This window comes from Mobula hypostoma, chromosome 1, assembly GCF_963921235.1.
Source record: "Mobula hypostoma chromosome 1, sMobHyp1.1, whole genome shotgun sequence".
Classification (NCBI taxonomy): Eukaryota; Metazoa; Chordata; class Chondrichthyes; order Myliobatiformes; family Myliobatidae; genus Mobula; species Mobula hypostoma.
Window position 1 is genome coordinate 45642818 of NC_086097.1, and position 21751 is coordinate 45664568.

Consider the following 21751-nt stretch of genomic DNA (forward strand, 5'->3'; position numbering starts at 1 on the left):
CCTTACATTCAGTGTCTCAGAACAATTGGTGCAAAATTTCATGTGTGGGGTGTAATCAACATTTAGTCTTCATTTTGGCTGTAATTCTAAACAAATGTTTCATTACAAAATCATTTATCCTCTTCACGGGCTCAGTGTCTGCCTCCCATTCCTAAAAGTGTTTGTTTTCCTCTTCAGGAAGCATAAAATTAGCAGGCCTAGCTTGTGGAGGTCAGCACGTGTGGGCTTGTGATGTTGATGGAATTGTTTATTTCCGTGTGGGGACACAACCATTAAACCCCAGCATGATGCTGCCTGCTTGGATAACCATTGAACCACCAGAACAGGTAGGTGGCAGACAGGATTTTGTTTGTCGTTCCAATAAAGGATATTCATCTCTAGAAATTTAACCCTTCTACAGTTGAGTGTCCTAACTTGGATATGGAAAGCAGTGTAAAGTTTACTCTTACAGCTCCAAACCTTTAATCAGAACATCTTCAAACTAGAATCAGCTTTGAAGGTTTTAATTTCCCAAATTACCTGCACTTGTGACTTTTATGTCAATCCATGAGATTGGACAAAAATTTGACAGAGATTGTAAGATTAAAAATTACTTGTGGGGTCAACCAAAGAAAGATTTTTTGCAACACATGCAAAATGCTGGAGGAAATCATCAGGTCAAGCAGCGTCTATGGAAATAAATAAACAGTCGATGTTTCAGGCCAAGACCCTTCTTCAGGACTGGAAAGGAAGGGGAAGAAGCCAGAATAAGGTGGTGGGAGAGGGGAAGGAGGGCAAGCTTGAAGAGATAGGTGAACTCTGGTGGGTGGGGGAGGAGAATGAAGTAAGAAGCTGGGAAGTGATAGGTGGAGAGAAAAAGGAGGAGGAGCATTGGTGGGAGTGGGAAAGTGGTAGGCAGGTGAGGAGAAGAGGTAAAGGGGAAGCCATAATGGGATATTGAAGAAGAGAAAATGGGGCAGGGGTAAAATTACTGAAGTTGGAGAAGTTAATGTTCATGCCTTCAGGCTGGAAGCTCCCCAGACAGAATATGTGTTGCTCCTCTAATCTGAGAGTGGCCTCATCATGGCAGTAGAGGAGGACGGTGATTGACATATCAGAATGGAATAGGGATTGGAAACTTGATTTTGTTGCTGGTTCTGAAGGGATCTTTGAAATTATTGAGTCCAATAGGATGAACATGAGGAAAAAATTAAGCTGAGAAGGTATAAATTGTTCCTATCGAGTGGTTAAGATGAATTTTATAGACAAATTGAGAAGTTGTAAAAGGGAATAGAATATAATATTGATAGGGTGAGATTCAGTAAGTTGAGAGGAGCCTCATTTAGAACATAAGCAACATGTGGATATCATGGGTTGAAAGATTTGCAGCTGTGTTGTGAATTTGTGTTCTAATTAATTTTTCACAAGCGTTTCTTTGTGGTTTATGTTTATGTGGAAATTATTTGGATTTTAACACCAATTGCACAAGGATAATGCTACTTTTTTACATCATTTTGAATCTGCTGTGCTGCTCAATTTTAAAGCTTCCACAGTTGTACTACTTTCTCCTCCCCACATGCACCAGTCTAATTACCTGTCTTAACCTTATCTTCACATGACAATGATTCACCTGGAGCCTTAAACACACGGTGTATTTTTGTACATGTACAAAGGTGGCAATTAAAGCAAGGTTGTTTAACAATGGAGGTTGAATATGAATCAGTCTAGTATCTGTATGTACAGTCTCCAGGTGAGCATGGAGGAAAATCTCAATAATTTCTCCATAAACACCACAGCTGTTTGTACTGAGCCGTTAGTACAACAAAAACGAAGATTAAACAAAATCATAAGGTAAATAGTCGAACTACTTTGTAAATTGAACACTTTAAGCATCTAAAAAGATGTATATTATTATGAAGAAATCATCCATACATTGATTTGAAGTCTGATTAGAGCATTTTCTCCAGAGGTCTGACATCAAGCACGTGAATGTCAATATTTTTCCTTGACCTTGGAGCCATCCTTAATCAATTTTAAAACATTGAATCTGAAAATACTCAGTGCATGGAGATTGTAAGTACAGCCAGTTATCTTAACAGTCATTAACAGTTATTTGATTATAAGTTTACAAATTAGTTCCAACATTTAAGCCAAATTGAAATTAATGATTAGTTTCTGCTGATAATTGGAAGGTTAATGGATTTGGAGCATGAATGAAACTTTGAGAGGTTCAAGCATGTGTGGCTAAATTTCTGTTCTGCAGAACTTAGTTCAGCCCACCCTTGGGTATCATGGTTTCTGAGACATTGTAATTTTGAACAACTGTCTGCAGAGATGCTTTCTGTTTCTGAGTAAGTTCAGCTTCTAAGCTGATAACTATATCTGGACTAACGGCTTTAAAATTCCCCATCTCCTGCTCTCAGAAGACACCTACACCTAAGTGAATTGTTTAAATCCCGCTTAAGTTTAAGGGGCCTATCAGCAGCAGCAACTGAGCTCGATGAAGGAGTGCTTCTCGCAGGTCAGAGGCAGTTACTTAAAATGAGAGCTTCGAGGGCGTAGTTCATTATGTGGGGCCTATCAGCGGCGGCAACTGAGCTCAATGAACTAAAAAGTACAGAAGGGAAAGGTGGAGCGGCTGTTGTCGGGAGTAGGTCAGTGGCAGGAGTAGAAGTGACAGGCTTTGGCTAATTCAGCCTTCAGCGAAAGTGGGAGTCGGCGAGGTAAGTGGGTAGGTGGACTTCGTTTTTGGTTTTTCTTTGCATTTTTTTTGAGGGCACGTTGGTAGGGTTAGTATTTTGCTCTGGGTGTCAGTTATGGGAATCTTAGGAATCTTCCAGTCTCCCAGATGGCCACATCTGTGCCAGGTGCACCAAGATGCAGCTCCTGAGAGACTGTGTTAGGGATCTGGAGCTGCGGCTTGATGACCTACAGCTTATTAGGGAGAGTGAGAGTTAGTCACCCTGAGGCTGTGGGAGTTAGGTAAGTGGGTGACAGTCAGGGGAGTGAAGGGAAGAGCTCAGATAGTAGAGAGCACTCTGTGGTCATCCCCCTCAGTAGTCGCTATCTCATTTTGGATGTATTTGAGGGGGATAACCTGACAGAGGACGACCACTGCGATCAGGTCTCTGGCACTGATCCTGGTTCCGTGGTGCAGAAGGGAAAGAGGAAGATGAGGAATGTGGTCGTCATAGGGGATTCATTAGTGAGGAGAAAGGACAGGAGGTTCTATCAGCCTGATAGAGATACCCACATGGTGTGTTGCCTCCCAGGTGCGAGGGTACGGGATGTCTCGGATCGAATGTAGAGTATTCTGAAGGGAGAGGGTGAACAGCCAGAAGTCTTGGTACACGTTGATACTAATGACATGGGTAGAAAAAGGGAGAAGGTCCTGAAGGAAGAATTCAGAGAGTTAGAACATAGAACATAGAATAGTACAGCACAGTGCAGGCCCTTCGGCCCACAATGTTGTGCCGACCCTCAAACCCTGCGTCCCATATTAGGTAGGAAGCTGAAAAGCAGGACCTCAGGGGTAGTAATCTCAGGATTGCTGCCTGTGCCATGTGCTAGCGAGTGCAAGAATAGCATGATCAGGCGTATTAATGTGTGGCTGAGAGACTGGTGTTGGGGGCAGGGATTCAGATTCCTGGATCATTGGGGAATCTTCTGGGAGAAGTATGACCCTGTACAAAAAGGACAGGTTACAACTGAACCCAAAGGGGTCCAATATCGTAGCAAGCACATTTAATAGAGCTGTTAAGGAGGGTTTAAACTAATTTGTCAGGGGGATGGGAACCGAAGTGTTAGGGTTGAGGAAGGGGAAAACAGAAATAAATCAAAGGTAGCATGCAACAGAGATTATAGAAAGAACAGACAGGAGATGAGGCTTAATCACAGCCAGTGGCATGAGTTACAGGGCAATAGAGGCGTGGTGCAGTTAAAACAGAAAGCAACAAATACCGGACTGAAAGTGTTATATTTGAATACACGCAACGTAAGGAATAAAATGGACGATCTTGAAACTTAGCTGCAAATCGGCAAATATGATGTTGTGGCCGTCTCTGAAACTTGGCTAAAGGATGGCTACCATTGGGAGCTGAGCGTCCAAGCATATACGGTGTATCAGAAAGATACATTAGTAGTTCGAGGGGGTGGTGTGGCTCTGTGTATAAGAAATAATATTAAATCATTAGAAAGAGATGGCATAAAGTGTAGAGTCCCTATGGGTTGAGTTAAGAAATGACAAGGGTAAAAGGACCCTAATGGCAGTTGTATGCAGGCCTCCAAACAGCAGCCGGGATGTGGATTACTAATTACAACAGGAGGTAGAAAAGACGTGTCAGAAAGACAATGTCATGATAATCGTTGGGGATTTTAACATGAAAGTGCATTGGGAAAACCAGATTAGTATTGGACCTCAAGTGAGAGAATTTGTAGAATGTCTGAGGGATGACTTTTTAGAACAGCTTGTTGTTGAGCCACTAGGGGATCGACTGTGCTGGATTGGGTGTTGTGCAATGATCTGGAGGTGATAAGAGAGCTTAAGGTTAAGGAACACTTAGGGAACAGTGATCACAATAAGATCAAGTTTACATTGAAATTTGAGAGGGAAAAAATAAAATCCAATGTGTCGGTCTTTCAGTAGAATAAAGGAAATTACAATGGCATGAGAAAGGAACTGACCGAAGTTGATTGGAAAGGGAAGTTTGCAGGAAGGACAGCAGAACAGCAATGGCTGGAGTTTCTGCAAAAAATGAGGGAAGTGCAAGACACATATATTCCAAAGAAGAAAAAAGTTTCTAAAGGAAGAGGACACTACTGTGGCTGACAAGTGAAGTCAAAGCCAAAGTAAAAGCAAAAGGGAGGGTATACAGGGAAGCTAGATCTAGTGGGAAGATAGAGGATTGGAAAGCTTTTAAAAACTTGTAGAAGGAAACTAATAAGGTCATTAGGAAGGAGAAGATGAGTTATGAAAGGAAGCTGGTGACTAATATCAAAGAAGATACGAAAAGCTTTTTTAAGTACATAAAAGGTAAAAGAGAGTTGAGGGTAGATATGCGACCAATACAAAATGATGCTGGAGATATTGTAATGAGAGATGCAGAGATGGCAAAGGAACTGAATGCGTATTTTACATCAATCTTCACAGTGGAAGACATCTGCAATATACCGGACATTCAGGAGTGTCAGGGAAGTGAAGTTTGTGCAGTGAAAATTACGACTGAGAAGGTGCTCAGGAAGCTTAATGGTCTGAGAGTGGATAAATCTCCTGGACCTGATGGAATGCACCCTCTGGTTCTGAAGGAAGTAGCTGGAGAGATTGCAGAGGCATTAACAATGATCTTTCAAGAATCAATAGATTGTGGCTTGTACCGGATGACTGGAAAATTGCAAGTGTTACTTCACTGTTTAAGAAGGGTGGGAGGCAGCAGAAAGGAAACTATAGACCTATTAGCCTGACATCAGTGGTTAGGAAGTTGTTGGAATCGATTGTTAGGGATGAGATTATAGAGTACCTGGAGGCAAATGACAAGATAGGCCAAAGCCAGCATGGTTTCCTGAAAGGAAAATTCTGCCTGACCAACCCACTGCAATTCTTTGAGGAAATTACAAGCAGGGTAGACAAGGGGGATGCAATAGACGTGGTGTATTTGGATTTTCAGAAGGCCTTTGACAAGGTGCTGCACATGAGGATGCTCAGCAAGATAAGAGCCCATGGAATTACAGGGGAGTTACTAGCATGGGTGGAGCATTAGCTGGTCGGCAGAAAACAGAGAGTGGGAATAAAGGGGTCCTATTCTGACTGGCTGCTAGTTACCAGTGGAGTTCCGCAGGGGTCAGTGTTGGGACTGCTGCTTTTTTATGATATATGTCAATGATTTGGACGACAGTATTAATGGATTTGTGGCTAAATTTGCCAATGATACCAAGATAGGTGGAGGAGCGGGTAGTGTTGAGGAAACAGCTTGCAGAGAGACTTAGGTAGTTTAGGGGAATGGGCAAAGACGTGGCAAATGAAATACAATGTTGGAAAGTGTGTGGTCATGCACTTTGGTGGAAGAAATAAACAGGCAGTCTATTATTTAGATGGGGAGAGAATTCAAAATGCAGAGATGCAAAGGGACTTGGGAGCCCTTGTGCAAGATACTCTAAAGTTTAACCTCCAGCTTGAGTCGATTATGAAGAAAGTGAATGCAATGTTGGCATTCATTTCTAGAAGTATAGAATATAAGAGCAGGGATGTGATGTTGAGACTCTATAAGGCAGTAGTGAGACCACACGGAGTATTATGTGCAGTTTTGGGCTCCTTATTTTAGAAAGGATACACTGACATTGGAGAGTGTTCAGAGAAGTTTCACAAGAATGACTCCAGGAATGAAAGGGTTACTGTATGAGGGATATCTGGCAGCTCTTGGGCTGTATTCCCTGAAGTTCAGGAGAATGAGGGGGGGAATCTCATAGAAACATTCTGAATGTTAAAAGGCCTGAACAGTTTATATATGGCAAAGTTTATTTCCCATGGTAGGAAATTCTGGGACAAGAGGGCATGACTTCAGGATTGAAGGACATCCATTTAGAACTGAGATGAGGAGAAATTACTTTAGTCAGAGGGTAGTAAATCTGTGAAATCTGTTGCCACGAGTGGCTGTGGAGGCCAAAACATTGGGTGTATTTAAGGCAGAGATGGATAGGTTCTTGATTAGCCAGGGCATCAAAGGGCATGGGGTGAAAGCAGGGGAGTGGGGATGACTGGAAGAATTGGGTCAGCCCATGATTGAATGGTGGAGCAGACTTGATGGGCTGAATGGCCTACTTCTCCTATATCTTATGGTCTTAAGGTCTAAGTTGTGCATTTTTAACTGCTAATGTACTTCCAAATTCAGAAACTTCTGTTTGTAAAATTGCTTTACAAATTAGGAACTTAAGGCAGAATTTTGACATCAGCATCACTCTTAAATATCTAAGTTCCAAAAAGATTTTCTAGTTGATTCTTATTTATTCCTGAGAGTTTTTATTTATTGCTGAGAATTTTGTGCCTGCAGTCGGTGCTTTTAATTGCATTAAGCTTCCAAATGTCTGCTAGTATGTTGATTATTTCTGTCACCAAGATGAAGCTCGATGCAGATTAGAGGATCAGCAACTCGTATTCTGCCTTGGTAGTCTCTAATCTGACAGCATCAACATTAGTTTCTCTAATTTCTAATAACATCTCCCCTTTGTCGCTCTCTTTATCCCCTTACCTCACTTACCCCTATCACACCCTCTTTCCCCTCCACTCCCCTTTCAATCTGCCTATCACTCCCTCATTCTTCCCACCGACTCCCCTCTTCACCACTGTCCTCTCACAATGGATTTCATCCTCTTTATCCCTTTGTTACTTCCATGTATCACCTATAAACTTCTAACTTAACACTCATTTCCACTCCTCGCCCCCCATCTGGATTCGCTTATTGCCTGCCAGCTCCATGCCCCCCTACCTTTTTATACTGGAACAAAAGTCCCTCTTTCGAGTCCTGATGATAGGTTCTGACCTGAAACATGACTGACCATCTCTGTAGACGCTACCTGTTGCCCAGCTTGTTTGGGTCCTCTGGAATCACCTCCATGTGTTGAAATGTCAGAACTGGGGCTGGTTATGAAGGGAAAGGCCAGCACTTCTCTGATACTTGCTGCTATTTTCCTGTAAAATCCAGGATAGTGGCTTCAGTTTTACATCAGCAAGCACTATGGATTATAATTCTGATTAGGCTTCCTATTTGGTTGAAAGTCAGTGTTCCAAAGAGAATTTACCAACTCTTTCACTAGTCTGAATTAAGCTAGAATTTTTCAAAGTTGTTTGTATTGATATCTAATTTTACAGTATACAATTACTGTAGATGTCTCTGAACCAGCATTTTTGGGAAATGAATCTATTATTTCAATGGGTGAACATATAGAATGTCATTACCTATTTGCATCGACAGTACTTTATTAGAATATTGTCTAAACATGGTATCTCAAACCCCTTTTACATATATAACAGGTTTAAGGAATTTTAGAATTCAGTATTTTTAGAAATGCAAAGGTGCTTACACAAAAATCTATATTTATTTTTATCAACTTTTGATAATCGGGGAGATCAAGGTTTTTAGGGAAGTTCTGAAATAGTGTGACACACAAAGTGATGGTCACACTTTTCACATTGATCAAACTTGTTAACAAGTGAAAACACAGCAGCATGAATTGATTTTACATAGCAAGATAGAGATTTTTATCTTTAACAACATAAAACTATTTTTTCCTAAACAAATGAGTGAAAGTTGATATCAATTTGCGGGATGAAACTCTAAATGTAATTCTTTACAATTGATTGTATTTTTCCTCAACAATTGATTATGTGCGGTGAAAAGCAGAATATTTGTTTGGAAAGGTTGCCTTTCTAAAGGTCGCTTCATTTGCAGGATATATTTGTTTCACATGGAATCTGCTTTATCCAATTACATAACCATGAAGTCTCCTACTGCTGGTATCAATTATAAGAATGCTGTAGTAAGCATGTTGCATGGAGGTTTCCAAATAAATAGAGAATTCCTTTTTTAGTGACATTTTTCTCAACTGAAATTTTTCTGCATTATTATCCTGGTGATTTCACAGCCCTTACAATTCATTTATTTAGGACAGAGAAATTTTAGATGATAAGCTTTTCGCTGTTTATAATATTGTATTATTAACACCAACTTGGGTACAAATAAATTAGAATGAAATTTACAGTATAGAGTCAACTTGCTCTTGATTGTAAAAGCCTTGATCGGCACTCACTCAGCTGAAACTTTGCAGTACATGAGCGGCAATACCAGTACTTTTCATTTATATCCTGTTTTAAATTCATATCCTTACCCTTGTAGCTGTGGTAACTTGTTTGTTATTTGAAGGGATCACCAGCTTCATTGGGGAAGTGGCTTTGATCCTGGTTTAAATTTCAAATCTTTTCTAGACAGTTGCTGATGCAGCAAATAAACTGTCTACTGAGAAAGCACAACCTGGCTACCTCAGATAGATATCACTATCAGCCTTTTGTATTTATTCTGATCCTACTGTTTTCATTTGTCTGTAGCAATGCCTAAGTTAAAGCCTGTGAACTTTGCTCTGACGTGTACATTATATTGCAAAATTGTTGCACTTAACAATTGTAAATGTGCAATTCTGGTCATAAACCTTTGCTTGCTCATACGCTTGTCATTCAAGTGTAAACTTCAACATTGAGTGTTAGTTCTGTAGCAATGCAAGCTACAGTGATGCTGTTGCATTTACCATCGGGAGAAAGAACCTGAAAGTACTTGAGAATTTGTCTATGTTCATTTCTTACCTTCATTTGTAAAATGAGGAGACTGAGTCCAGTTCTCCAAATATCCTTCTCACAGCATGCCCTTCCAATTGCTATCACCTGCAAACATGGATACCTATTTCTTCAGATCCTTATTGTAGATTCAGCAAAACTCTTAATACTCCACTTTCCAACTATTTGGAAAATCTAGCAGTTCATCTGAACCGTCATGCTCTGGTTTCCATGCTGTCTTTCAGTTTGCTCGTTCCCTGGATCCCAAGCATTCTTGCCTGATCTCCCATTCTTCTGTTCCCTTTCATCTCACCAGCTTCAATGGAAAATTTGCCATTCTGCTGTGTAACTACTTTTCTAAAAGGTGAACTAAGAGTGTGTTGGAGTATTAAAAGAATGATGTCAGATAGTCTGGAAAATTAACATGTCTGGCACCACTATATTCTAGAGCACACCTCATTAATGAAGTTCCCCTGTAATAAATCATTGAGGATCAAGGGCTGATCATTGGGGTGTACATTATTAGTTGCATCTTTCCTGTCTGAAAAAGACCTACTCAATCAACTCTCTGACTTTGATGTGATCCCATTCATCCAGATTGGCGCACTTGGCAATGCCATATGTTCTTGTGCGCAAGCCTTCTATGTGGCATCAAGTGCCTTCAGGAAATCCAAATGCATTAAGTTGGCAGGTACCCCTCTTTCAACTCTACATGTTATATCCTTGAACTCTTTAAAAAAATGATTAAACGTAATTTTTTTGTAAAAACATTAGTGACTTGATACAGTTAAGCTTCTCTAAATGATTCGTTATTTCTTCCTTGATTATAGACCCCAATGTCATGCCAACAATTGATAATAAACTAACTGACCTATAATTTCCTGCACTTCCTCCTCTTCCCCCCCTCCCCCACCCCACCCCGAATAAGCTCTCATATTCGTGGTTTTCATTGGTGCCTTCCGGGAAATTAGAGGAGCTGTAAGCCATGTGCTGTGATCTCAGCTGCTCTCCGACTCTTCGACCACATGCTTACCCAGACCCGCTATGATAGCCATGTATCCTGTATCTTTTTCACCATTCAACCTCCCAGCTCTTTGCTTCATCCTTCCCCTCCCAGTTTCACCTATCACCTTGTGTTTCTCTCCCCCTTCCCCAACCTTTTAAATCTGCTCCTCATCCTTTTTTCTCCAGTCCTGCCAAAGGGTTTCGGCCCACAACGTCAACGTCAACTGCCTGACCTGCTGAGTTTCTCCAGCATGTGTGTGTTGCTTGGATTTCCAGCACCTGCAGCTTTTTGTTCTAAACCTCTTGGGTGCGGAGCATTGGATACTAGTGACTTTTTTGTCTTTAGTTCCATCATTTTTTTTTCTAATAACTTGTTCCTTTTGAGAATGTTATAATTTCTTCCTTTCTGCTTAAAACTAGCCCATCTGTTATGTGTAGGATGTTTGCAGTGTCTCTCAGAGTGAAGACTGTTATGAACTATTGGTTACCATTATGTGCCCTTTCCTCATTTCAGGCTATTAATTTCCTCAGTCTTAGTTTCCTGGAGACCCATACTTATAAAACCTGTTCCTTTTCAAAAAATATATCCACTGAAGCTTGCTTTGATGTTATTTGCAAGTTTGCTTGCATAAGCAATTTGCTCCCCTTGTGAAGTTTATAGTCTTATGCTACTGGTTCCTGAAAAACTCCTAATCTCTAATGCTTTGGAATATTCAGGATATTTCTGTTATATTTCTCTGGAATCCTTTTTTATTCAGTATTTTCATTGACTGCTTTCATTAATCATGGGCCATTCATCTCTGTCACAAAGTCCCTCTTTCTGCTGACGATCATGATATAAAATATCTGCCACTGACCCTTTTACCCTATTTTCAAAGTCCACTCTGGACAGCTGTTCCTTCAAACCTTGGCTATTGCTCTTTTTAAAGGCAAGGGCACTGAAACCTGAAGGACAATTGTTCCAAAAATGTGAAATCTGGGCACAACAGCTGTTTCAAATTTCACTGATAAGGATTCAATGAAAAGAATGCTTGAAAGGCTTTGTAAATGTTGTATGGAAAAGAAAGCTCCCTTGTAATTCCACTCGTGATTGTTGCAACATTCATGAGGCTACCAGCATTCATTAACAGAAAAAATGATTTTCCACCACGTGAGGATATATTTTCAATGCGGGTTCATGTTACAGCCAGTGTTCTTTTTACACTCAATTCCTGCCTGCTTTTGTATTGCAGCAGAACAGTAAAGCTCCCATAATCTGCCATGCTCAGGATTTTGATAGTACTGGACGAGCAGGTTTTCTAGACCATTGGATGTTAATCTTTTCAATACACTTTTAATTTTTTTCAGTGGTTCAATTTAATATCAGAGAATGTATACAGTATACAATCTGAAATCCTTACTCTTCGCAGACCTCAACAAAAGAGAGAAAAATCCCGAAGAATAAACGACAGAAAACCATTAGTACCCTCTCCTGTATACTCTAGCAAAAGCATCAACCCCCATCCCCACCATGCAATAGCAAGCCCCTGGAGATCATGATCTAGAGTTTATCAAAAACTACTGTCCAAACCAACATTTCAAAAGGCTGTCTCTCTCACTAGAGGGGGAGAGAGTCATCGCTCCTGCCACAGCAAGAGGGGAGACCAAAAAACTCACTGTTTTGATGTTACTATCTGCAGCGTCACTTATTCGAGTTCCCCAACTCGAGAATCAGTAAACTCTCTCTCACCATTGTGTGTGTGTGTGGGTGAGATATATATATCTCACACACACACAATGGTGAGAGAGAGTTTACTGATAGAGATATATATATATATATACTACTATCTCTCTCTCTCTCTCTCTCTCTCTCTCTCTCTCTCTGTCTTTCTGTCTCTCTATCTATCTATCATTTGAGAGCAGAGGCCTTCAATAGCCGCGCCCACAGAGGTTGGCTGGCGTTTACAGGATTCCCTGTGAATGTGGAACAGCACATATCGGCAGATGGGACACACGGTGGAAACCCACATCAAGGAGCACAGGAGGTGTATCCATTTGGGTTACCCAGAGGAATTGGCGGTAGCAGAACACTATTCACAATAGCCATAGGATTGACTGCGATGGCACAAAACTACTGTGCTGCGCCAGCGGCTTTTCAGACTGCCTGGTAAAGGAAGCTATTGAAATAAAACTGGAGGAAAAGAATTTTAACAAAGATAAAGATCTCACTCTAAGTAAGAACTGGAATTCAATTGTAAACAAGGCGAGTGAGCGGAAACCTGATTGGATGAGGACTAACCAATTGGGAGGGACGGACTATGGGGATGTAAATACCACTGACTAGGCATACCCACGCATCATCCCTGAAGAAGATGGCAGAGTTTGTCATTGAAACGTCAGTTATAATCGATAACTGTACTTGGCTGGAATCCCGAGAAGAGTTTATTTGTCATGTAGGCTAGGAAAGCACTAGATCTTCTTTCATGAGAAAGAAAAGTTTCTGAAGTGGATTTGTATTTTCTTTACAATCGTTGTAGCCAGTGTCACTGATAAGTTAAAACTCAGTGACATTCTGTAACCTCCAAATTCCTAAGTAGCAGGAGCTTAAGATTTTTCATATAACCCATCATTTAATAAATACTGGCATTTAGAGTATATATCTTAATGTGCCTCAGTTTCACTATAATATTTTCCTAAAACAAATATCAACTTGCTAATTTGCAAAGTTTATTTAATTGTTTTTACAGAGAGAGGGCAAGCTGAGGCAGGCATTTGTAGGTAAGATAGCAAACTGAGTGAACTAATCTGGTACTTGCATAATTACATGTAAACTCAATTAAAATGTGCACAGAATTGCATGATGGTTGAGTACTGTTATTCATTTATGTCTATATTTGTGATATTAAAATAATTTTTTTTAATTTTTATTTAAAGCCACTGGGAACACAACTGATCAATGTTTATTGTAGCCCCAATGACCAGATGCTTTGGGCCATTGACAATCGTGGAAATGTGCATGTTCGAATTGGAATAACAGAAGCCATGCCTGTAGGAACTAATTGGGAGCATGTGCCAGGTAAAAGTAGAAATCATTTATCCCATAATGTAACTGTAGTTCTTAGTTACTTCATCTGTCATCTATATCAAATCTAGTAATGTTGTGTCGCAGTAATTTTTGGAGAACATGTTTGACAATCTCTGGCACAATTTTCCTCGAGTAGAATTTGTCAAATTATCATCCAGACCACTTCACAATTTGTCTCCCTAATTTCTTTAGGGTATTTGATTCCAAACTACCAGATGATCTGTATGCCTTACTTTTATGTGATATTAATGCCATTCCCTCCAGTTTCCTCTGATTCTACAATCCGTTACCAACTACAGGGGCTTGCTAGGTCACAAATGACTTGACTTGTATAAATCTGACGTTATACATATTCTCCCAAAAGTATTTTTTAATTTAGTAATAATGAAATGTTTCATGGTGTTTATTAATAAATGGATGTAGTGTATGTTCCATCAGTTTAACTATTGATAGTGTCAATGAAATGCAAAAATTATAGCAAGTATACCTAGAAGGATAGAGTATGCATTACACAAGAAAATGGCATTTTTGAATTATGGAGAAATCAGCTAACAGACAGTTCTCAGGAATGGAACTCTTGTGTAACCCAGGGACTGCCTGTACTATGAGGCATGATACCAATGGTGAAAACCCAGTAAGTCAGGCACATTTATGGAAAAAGAAACAGAATTAATGTTTTGAGTCCAAAACACTTTGTCAAAACTGGCCAGTTTTGATAAAGTGTGAGACATGAAACAGTAACTTTCCCTTTTCATAGACCAGCTGAGTATTTCCACCATTTTTCTATTTCATTTCAAATTTCCAGCATTTTTGTTTAATTTTAATGATACTTTTAACAGTTTTACCATTACCTCGCCCTCCACTGTAATATCTCCAGCATTATCTAGCAAGAGATATATCTTTACTACAGCATCGTGCTAAATTGTATTTTCAGGCAACTAATTTTTTATTTACATTTCTTCTTGGCCCTTAGATTCCCATTTCACATAATTATTCTGAGTTGTTATTATCTACCATGTAAATGCCATCTCTTTTAATGTATGTTCTTTATCCAGAGCTTCAGTATTTTGTTTCCTTTAATGAACTGTTCATGAATTTTATTACATCCAATATCTATTTGAATATTTCCTCATAGTGATCTAATTCTGTTGTTTTTAATTACATTCTGGACAAGATTCCTTTTCTTTCCGTTTTTTTTCTCTTCTTGTGCACTCTCTAATTTTGATTTAAAAACTCTTTTTCCCAAATATCTCGTGATTATTACGTTGCCAACTTCCCCTGCTTTCTTAAACAAAAGCAAGTTAAATTGTACTTCCTCCTCCACTGAAATGCAGCTGGAGGTTGATCAATAAAGATAAATGATGTTTTTAAGGAATGATTTAAATAATTGGGTCAGCAGGAGGAATTATCTGCTCCTTGGTGAGTTTGTTTTGGTTTCAGAGTTTCTTCCACAAATCCTGCAATATTTAGAAAGGCTCTAAATATAAACCAGTAAATTCTAGGCCAGTGAGACTGACGTCAGTTGTGGGAAAGTTGTTGAAAGGTATTCTGAAAGAGTCCGGATATACAAATGTTTGCATAAACTTGGACTGATTAGGAATAGTCATTTTTTTGTGCATGGTTGGTCATGTCTAACAAATCTTATAGTTTTTTGAGGAAGTTACCAGGAAAGTGGATGAAGAGAAAGCAGTGGATGTTGTCTACATGGACTTTAGCAAGGCATTTGACAAGGTCTCACATGGGAGGCTGGTCAAGAAGGTTCAGTCACTGACCATTCAAGATAAGGTAGTCAATTGGATGAGACATCGGTTTTGCGGGAGAAGTCAGTGAGTGGTGGTAGATTGGGTACCTCTCTGACTGGAGGCTTGTGACCAGTGACTGATGGTCCACCGAGATGCAACACAGAGCGTCATAGGAGGTCATTCTTGCCTGTGGCCATCAAACTTTTCAGCTCCTCCCTTGGAGGGTCAGACACCCTGAGCCGATAGGTAGGTCCTGGACTTATTTCCTGGCATAATATACATATTACTATTTAACTATTTATTGTTTTATTACTATTTGATTATTTATGGTGCAACTGTAACGAAAACCAATTTCCCCTGGAATCAATAAAGTATGACTATGACTGATGCTGAGTCCACTAGTTGTTTGTCATCTATATCAATGATCTGGATGATGTGGTCAACTAGATCAGCAAATTTGCAGATGACACCAAGATTAGGAGTGTAGTGGACAGTGAAGAAAGCTATCATGGTTTGTGGATGGATCTGGACCAGCTGGAAAAATGAGCTGAAAAATGGCAGATGGAATTTAATGCAGACAAGTGTGAGGTGTTGCACTTTGGTAGGACCAGCCAGGTTAGATCTTACACAGTGTACGGTAGAACACTGAGGAGTATGGTAGAAGACAGTGATCTGGGCATACAGGTTCATAATTCGTTGAAAGTGATGTCACAGGTTGATAGGGTCGTAAAGAAAGCTTTTAGCACTTTGGCCCTTATAAATCAAAGTACTGAGTTCAGGAAATGGAATGTTCTGTTGAAGTTGTACAAGACATTGGTGAGGCCTAATTTGGAGAATTGTGTACAGTTTTGGTCACCCACCTACAAGAAAGATGTAAACAAGGTTGAAAGAGTACAGAAAAAAATTTACAAGGATGTTGCCAGGTTTGGAGGACCTGAATTAAAAAGGAAGATTGAATAGGTTAGAACTGTATTCCTTAGAATATAGAAAGTTGAGAGGAGATTTGGTAGAAGTACACAAAATTATGAGGGCTGTAGATATGTAAATGCAAACAGGCTTTTTCTATTGATATTGATGTTGGGTGGGATGACAATCAGAGGTCATGGGTTAAAGAGGAAAGGTGAAAAATTTGAAGGGAACATGAGAGGTCGTGAGAGTGTGGAACGAGCTGCCAGCACAAGTGGTGCATACAAGTTTGATTTCAACACTGAAGCAAAGTGTGAATAGGTACATGGATGGTATGGATATGGAGCATTATGGTTCCAGTGCATGTCATAGAAGCATAGAAAACCTACAGCACAATACAAGCCCTTTGGCCCACATTGCTGTGCCAAACATGTACTTACTTTAGAAATTACCTAGGGTTACCCATAGCCCTCTATTCTTCTAAGCTCCATGTACCTATCCAAGAGCCTCTTAAAAGACCCTATCGTATCCGCCTCCACCATCGTAGCCGGCAGCCCATTTCACATACTTAACCACTCTCTGCATAAAAAAAACCCCCAAACATCTCTTCTGTACCTACTTCCAAGGAACTTAAAATTGTGTCCTCTCATGATACCCATTTCAGCCCTAGGGAAAAAGCCTCTGATTATTCACACGATCAATGACTCTAATCATCTTATACACCTTTATCAGGTCACCTCTCATCCTCCGTTGCTCCAAGGAGAAAAGGCCAAGTTCACTCAACCTATTCTCATAAGCCATGCTCCGCAATCCAGGCAACATCTTTGTAAATCTCCTCTGCACCCTTTCTATAGTTTCCACATCCTTCCTGTAGTGAGGTGACCAGAACTGAGCACAGTACTCAAAGTGGGGTCTGACCAAGACCCTATATAGCTGTAATATTACCTCTCAGCTCTTGAACTCAATCCCATGGTTGATGAAGGCCAATATACCATATGCCTTCTTAACCACACAGTCAACCTGCACAGCATCTTTGACCGTCCTTTGGAGTCAGATCCCAAGATCCCACTGATCCTCCACACTGCCAAGAGTCTTACCATCAATGCTATATTCTGCCATCATATTTGACCTACCAAAATGAACCACCTCACACTCATCTGGGTTGAACGCCATCTATCACTTCTCAGCCCAGTTTTGCATCCTATCAATGTCTTGCTGTAACCTCTGACAGCCCTTCACACTATCCACAACACCCCCAACCTTTTTGTCATCAGCAAATTTACTAACCCATCCCTCCACTTCCTCATCCAGGTCATTTATAAAAGTCATGAAGAGAAGGGGTCCCAGAACAGATCCCTGAGGCACACCACTGGTCACCAACCTCCATGCAGAATATGACCCGTCTACAACCACTGTTTGCCTTCTGTGGGCAAGCCAATTTTGGATCCACAAAGCAAGGTCCCCTTGGATCCCATGCCTCCTTACTTTCTCAATAAGCCTTCCATGGGGTACCTGATCAAATGCTTTGCTGAAATCTATATGCAGGACATCTACTGCTCTACCTTCATCAATGTGTTTAGCCACATCCTCAAAATTTCAGTCAGGCTTGTAAGGCACAACCTGCCTTTCACAAAGCCATGCTGACTATTCCTAATCATATTAGGCCTCTCCAAATGTTCATAAATCTTGCCTCTCAGGATCTTCTCCATGAACTTACCAACACTGAAGTAAAACTCACTGGTCTATGATTTCCAGGGCTACCTCTACTCCCTTTTTTGAATAAGGAAACTACATCTGCAACCCCCCCACAATCCACCGGAACCTCTCCCCTCCCCATTGATGATGCAAAGATCATTGCCAGAGGCTCAGCAATCTCCTCCTTCGCCTCCCACAGTAGCCTGGGGTACACCTCGTCCAGTTACGGAGACTTATCCAACTTGATGCTTTCCAAAAGCTCCAGCACTTCCTCTTTCTTAATGTCTATATGCTCAAGCTTTTCAATCCGCTGTAAGTCATCCCTACAATCGCCAAGGTCCTTTTCCATAGTGAATACTGAAGCAAAGTATTCATTAAGCATCTCCGCTACCTCCTCCAGTTCCATACACACTTTTCCACTGTCATACTTGATTGGTGCTATTCTGTCATGTCTTATCCTCTTGCTCTTCACATACTTGTAGAATGCCTTGGGTTTTCCTTAATCCTGCTCACCGAGGCCTTCTCAGGGTCCCTTCTGGCTCTCCTAATTTCATTCTTAAGCTCCTTTCTCCTAGCCTTATAATCTTCTAGATCTCTAGCATTACCTAGTTTTTTGAACCTTCCGTAAGCTTTTCTTTTCTTCTTGACTAGATTTTCAATTGCCTTTATACACCACGGTTCCTGTACCCTACCATCCTTTTCCTGTCTCATCAGAACATACCTATGCAGAATACCAGGCAAATATCCCCTGAACATTTGCCATATTTCTGTAATACATTTCCCTGAGAACATCTGCTCCCAATTTATACTTACAAGTTCATGCCTGATAGTTTCATATTTCCCCTTACTCCAATTAAACGCTTTCCTCATATGTCTGTTCCTATCCCTCTCCAATGCTATGGTAAAGGAAATAGAATTGTGATCACTATCTCCAAAATGCTCTCCCACTGAGAGACCTGACACCTGACCAGGTTCTTTTCCCAGTACCAGATCAAGTACAGCCTCTCCTCTTGTAGGCTTATCTACATATTGTGTCAGGAAGCCTTCCTGAACACATATGACAAACTCCACCCCATCTAAACCCCTTGCTCTAGGGAGAGACCAATCAATATTTGGGAAATTTAAAATCACCCATCACGACAACCTTGTTGTTATCGCATATCGATGGGAGCAGGTAGTTTACATGGTTTTGGCATGGATTAGGTGGAGTGAAAGGTCTGTTTCTGGGCTGTACTTTTCTATGACTAATGAAAATCTGCTTTAATATTGCAAACAATATCTTGTCGAATTTTTTTACAGGTTTGCAGGCAAGTCAATTAACTGTGAGCAACAGAACAGTTTGGGTCCGTTGTTCTAATGGGGACATAGCACGTCGTTATGGAATAACGAACAAAAATCCTCCAGGCGATTATTGGAAAAAAATTCCCGGCAATGTGGCTTGCATAACCGGTAAGTTGGTAGTAAATGTGGTCAAATACTACTTTTCCCAATAAGAATTTGTATGATGAGAAAAGAGACGGTGGATGCTGGAATCTGGCACAAATATTTTTGGTGTACATCAAGTTTTGTTTGGATTGGCATCCCTGGTCAGTCCAGCAATTATTATCCGCCTCTAATTTGAGAAATTGGTCATGAAGTGGATTTCTTGAACGTGCAGTCCCCTTGGTGAAGATATGTCACAATGCTGTTTGACAAATAGATCCAGTGACTATGAAGGAAATATATTTTAATTCCATGTCCAAATTGTGTGTGACTTCTATGGGAGTCTGTGGGTAGTGGTGTTCCCATGTGCTGCTGCCCTTATCCTTGATGATGGTTGAAGCAGCGGATTGGGGGGGGGGGGAATGTAGGTGCTGTTTGAGTAGCCTAGGTTTGTAATTACATTTCATTTTATAGGTGGTACAAAATGCAGTAACAGTGGTGAAGGAAATTAATGTTTATGGTGGTGGATTGGGTGTTGATCGAACAGGCTGCTTTGTCATAGGTGGATCGAGGTTCTTGGTGTTTTTGAGCCTCTATGACACTACATGTGACACTACAGTACAGAAACAGATACTTTGCCCATCTAGTCCATTCCAAACTTAGCCGGCCTAGTCCCATTAACCACACATGGACTTTCATAACCCTCCCATCCATGTACATCCAAACTTCTCAAATATTGCAATTGTTCATGTTCAAGTTTAATTATCATTCAATCATACACGAATATACACAATCAAAACAGGTTTTCTCCGGGGTGTTAAACCCAGATCCACCACTTCTGCTAGTAGTTCATTTGACACTTGCAGCACCCTCTGAGTAATGAAGTTTCCCCTCAGGTTCCCCTCAAATATTTTGCCTTTCACTCTTAATCTATGAACTCTAGTTTTAGTCTCACCTAACCTTAGTGGAAAAATCCAGCTTTCAGTTATCCTATCTATATTCATAATTTTGTATATCTCTGTCAAATATCCACTCATTCTCCTATGCTCCAGAAAAACTATCCTAACCTATTCAACCTTCCCTCAGGTCCTCAAGTCCAAGTCAACATCCTTGTAAATTTTTTCCATACTCTCTTTCAATCTTGTTTATACTTTTCCTGTAGGGAGGTGACCAGAGCTGCACATAATATATCAAAGTTAGCCTCACCAACAGTAAAACTTACACAACTTCAACATTATATCCCAATTGCTGTACTCAGTACTCTGATTTATGAAAGCCAATGTGCAATGAGTCAGGTAAAATTAATGATCTTCTAGTTAGAGATCTTGTTGGAAAGGGTGATCACAGTATGATTGAATTTCCCATACAAATGGAAGGTGCCATAGTTTGCTCTAATCTGGTGTACTATATAAAACTTTTTACTATTTGTTGTGTTGCTTCTTGAAGTTTCTCCAATCTTCTGGTTTCCTTCTACTCTTGGTGACTTTGTAGGCATGATCTCTTAGTTTGATGCTTTCCTTAGTTCTCCAAGACTGGCTCTACCTACACTTACTTGCCTGGCTTTTAATTGTAACGTACTTCTGTTGCATACAGTGAAAAATCACTTTGAAACTCCTTCCTCTTCTTCATCCACCCCTGTGTTTCCAGTCTACCCTAGTCAGCTCCTCCCTTATCACTTGCAGTCTCCCTCAATCAGTAAATTCTGTTGACATTTTGAAATGCAACACATACAGTGCCTTTAAAAAGTATTCACCGTCCTTGGAAGTTTTCATGTTTTATTGTTCTACAACATTGAATCACAGTGGATTTAATTTGGCTTTTTTGTCACTGATCAACAGAAAAAGTCTCTTGTTTGTCAAAATAAAAACAGATCTCTACAAAGTGATCTAAATTAATTAAAATATAAAACACAAAATAATTGGCATAAGTATTCAACACCCTTTAATATGACACACCTAATTATCACTGGTGCAGCCAATTAGTTTTAAAAGTCACATAATTAGTTAACTGGAGATCTGTTTTTGGAGACCTATGTGCAGTCAAGATGTTTCAATTGTCTGTAGTAAAGACACACCTTTATCTGGAAGGTCAAATTGGATGAGTCAGTATCCTGGTAAAAACTACACCATGAAGGCAAAAGAACACTCTAAGCAACTCCACAAATAGGTTATTGAAAGGAACAAGACAGGAGATAGATACAAGAAAATTTCCAAGTCACTGAATATCCCATGGAATATAGTTAAGTCAATCATCAAGAAATGGAAAGAATACAGCACAGCTGTAAATTTCCCTAGAGCAGGCCGTCCTCAAAAACTGAGTGACCATGAAAGATGGGGAATAGTGAGAGAGGCCACCAAGAGTCCAATGACGACTCTGGAGGAGTTACAAATGTCAGTGGCTGAGATGGGAGAGACAAAATGTTGCCAGCTTTATGGGAGAATGGCATGAAATATCGGCTAGAGTTTGCCAGAAGGCATGTGGGAGACTGAAGTCAGTTGGAAGAAGCTCCTATGGTCTGATGAAACCAAAATTGAGCTTTTTAGCTATCAGACTAAATGCTATGTTTGGCATAAGCCGAACACTGCACATCATCAAAAACACACCATCCCAACCATGAAGCAT

The 21751-nt window shown here is 40.2% G+C and overlaps 1 protein-coding gene across 4 annotated transcripts in view; it reads left to right on the top strand.

Annotated features, from left to right (window-relative positions):
* The window catches only part of tecpr2 (tectonin beta-propeller repeat containing 2), a 129043-nt gene that overhangs the window by 101533 nt on the left and 5759 nt on the right, over positions 1–21751 (top strand). For all 4 annotated transcript variants that reach the window (XM_063047506.1, XM_063047521.1, XM_063047510.1 and 1 more), the window contains 3 exons: positions 178–326; positions 13214–13355; positions 19007–19156. In XM_063047506.1, coding sequence (XP_062903576.1) covers positions 178–326; positions 13214–13355; positions 19007–19156 — 441 coding nt within the window. The remainder of the gene's footprint in view (positions 1–177; positions 327–13213; positions 13356–19006; positions 19157–21751) is intronic.